At 71.3% G+C, this 1,259-nt stretch overlaps 1 protein-coding gene across 3 annotated transcripts in view; it reads left to right on the top strand.

Moving 5' to 3' along the window:
• MIER2 (MIER family member 2) overlaps positions 1 to 1,259 on the top strand; it is a 26,207-nt gene that overhangs the window by 22,438 nt on the left and 2,510 nt on the right. Inside the window, exons 11-13 of one of the 3 annotated variants that reach the window (XM_027769544.1) lie at positions 390 to 514; positions 659 to 747; positions 1,026 to 1,218. In XM_027769544.1, coding sequence (XP_027625345.1) covers positions 390 to 514; positions 659 to 747; positions 1,026 to 1,218 — 407 coding nt within the window. Of the gene's footprint in view, positions 1 to 389; positions 515 to 658; positions 748 to 1,025; positions 1,237 to 1,259 lie in introns of all 3 variants that reach the window. The other 2 variants (XM_027769545.1, XM_027769543.1) reach the window with 2 other exon arrangements.

The following is a 1,259-nucleotide window of genomic DNA, read 5'->3' as shown; positions in this document are numbered from 1 at the left end:
ACTCCAGGCCCTACCCGCTCCAGGCCCCTCCACGCTCCAGGCCCCTCCACGCTCCAGGCCCCTCCACGCTCCGGCCCCTTCCACACTCCAGGCCCCTCCCTGCTCCAGGGCACACCCCAGGCCTGTGAGGAGCAGGTGGGCGCTGGACAGGGGAGCTGGGCGTTTTGGTGGTGTTTGCATAAGAGGAAGAAAGGGTCCCTGACTGGGAGGTGATAAGGCCGATGGGACTGGATGCCTGGGGTCAGGGAGAGCCTGTGAGTTGCCAGGACCCAGAGGCAGGGAGACAGTAGGGCCTGTGCAGGGTGGGCCGGGGCGGGAGGGCATGCCTGCCTGCGGGGTGCTCGCCATCCAGGGTGGCAGAGGGGCTGATGCCCGGCCTGTCCCCGCAGGTGCGCACGCGGTCGGTGGGCGAGTGCGTGGAGTATTACTACCTGTGGAAGAAGTCCGAGCGCTACGACGACTTTGCCCAGCAGACGCGGCTGGGCCGGAGGAAGTACGTCCCGGCTGGAACCACGTGCGTGCAGCGCTGTGCCTCAGTAACCAGCGGTGGCCGCCCCGCCTGTGGCCGGGGGTCAGCGGGGCGCCTGGGCGGCACCTTCTGGGCCGGGGGCCTCCACCCTCCTGCTGCCTCCTCGCCTCACGGGCGCTCTCCCCACAGGGACGCAGACCAGGACCTGGACAGCAGTGACCCCGATGGCCCCAGCCGCCCCCGCTCCCAGCAGGAGCTCCTGACGGAGCTGCGCACAGGTGAGGGCCGGGGGTTCTTCCCTGCCCGGGGCTTTCCCCACCCTGAGAGCACCCTGGCCTGAGTGGGCGTCTGGGTGGCCGAGTCGAGTCCTTGTGTGTGACCTGTGCCCTGTGGAGGCAGGGCCTCTGGGCCGCCATCTCTGGGGCGTTCGGTGTGGCTGTGGCGGGCTGGGCGGGTCCCTGTACAGGGTGTAGCCTGCAGGGTGGGCGGGCTTCCCTGGTCCCCTGGAGGGCAGCGGGGCCTGGTCCCAGGTTCCGGGCTGGCTGTCTCCCTGCAGAGCCGCCGAGTGTGGACAGCACAGCCTCCGGTCTTGCTGAGCCTGGAGTGGGCTCCGACAGCCTCCCGCCCTCGGGGCCGGGGCCCTGCCCCTTCCAGCAGCTGGGCCAGCCCTCTGCTCTGCCCCTGCCCCTGCCCCGGAAGCCACCTGCCCTGGCCGACCCAGACGCATACCCACCGGCAGCCACTGCAGAGTCTGGCACCGGCCGGAGGCCGGCCGGGGGGGTTCCGCCCC

The sequence above is a fragment of the Tupaia chinensis genome, unplaced genomic scaffold, assembly GCF_000334495.1.
Source record: "Tupaia chinensis unplaced genomic scaffold, TupChi_1.0 Scaffold149964_1, whole genome shotgun sequence".
NCBI classification, from domain to species: domain Eukaryota; kingdom Metazoa; phylum Chordata; class Mammalia; order Scandentia; family Tupaiidae; genus Tupaia; species Tupaia belangeri.
Note: the sequence above shows the minus strand (reverse complement) of the source record. Positions and strands in the feature narration are given on the sequence as shown.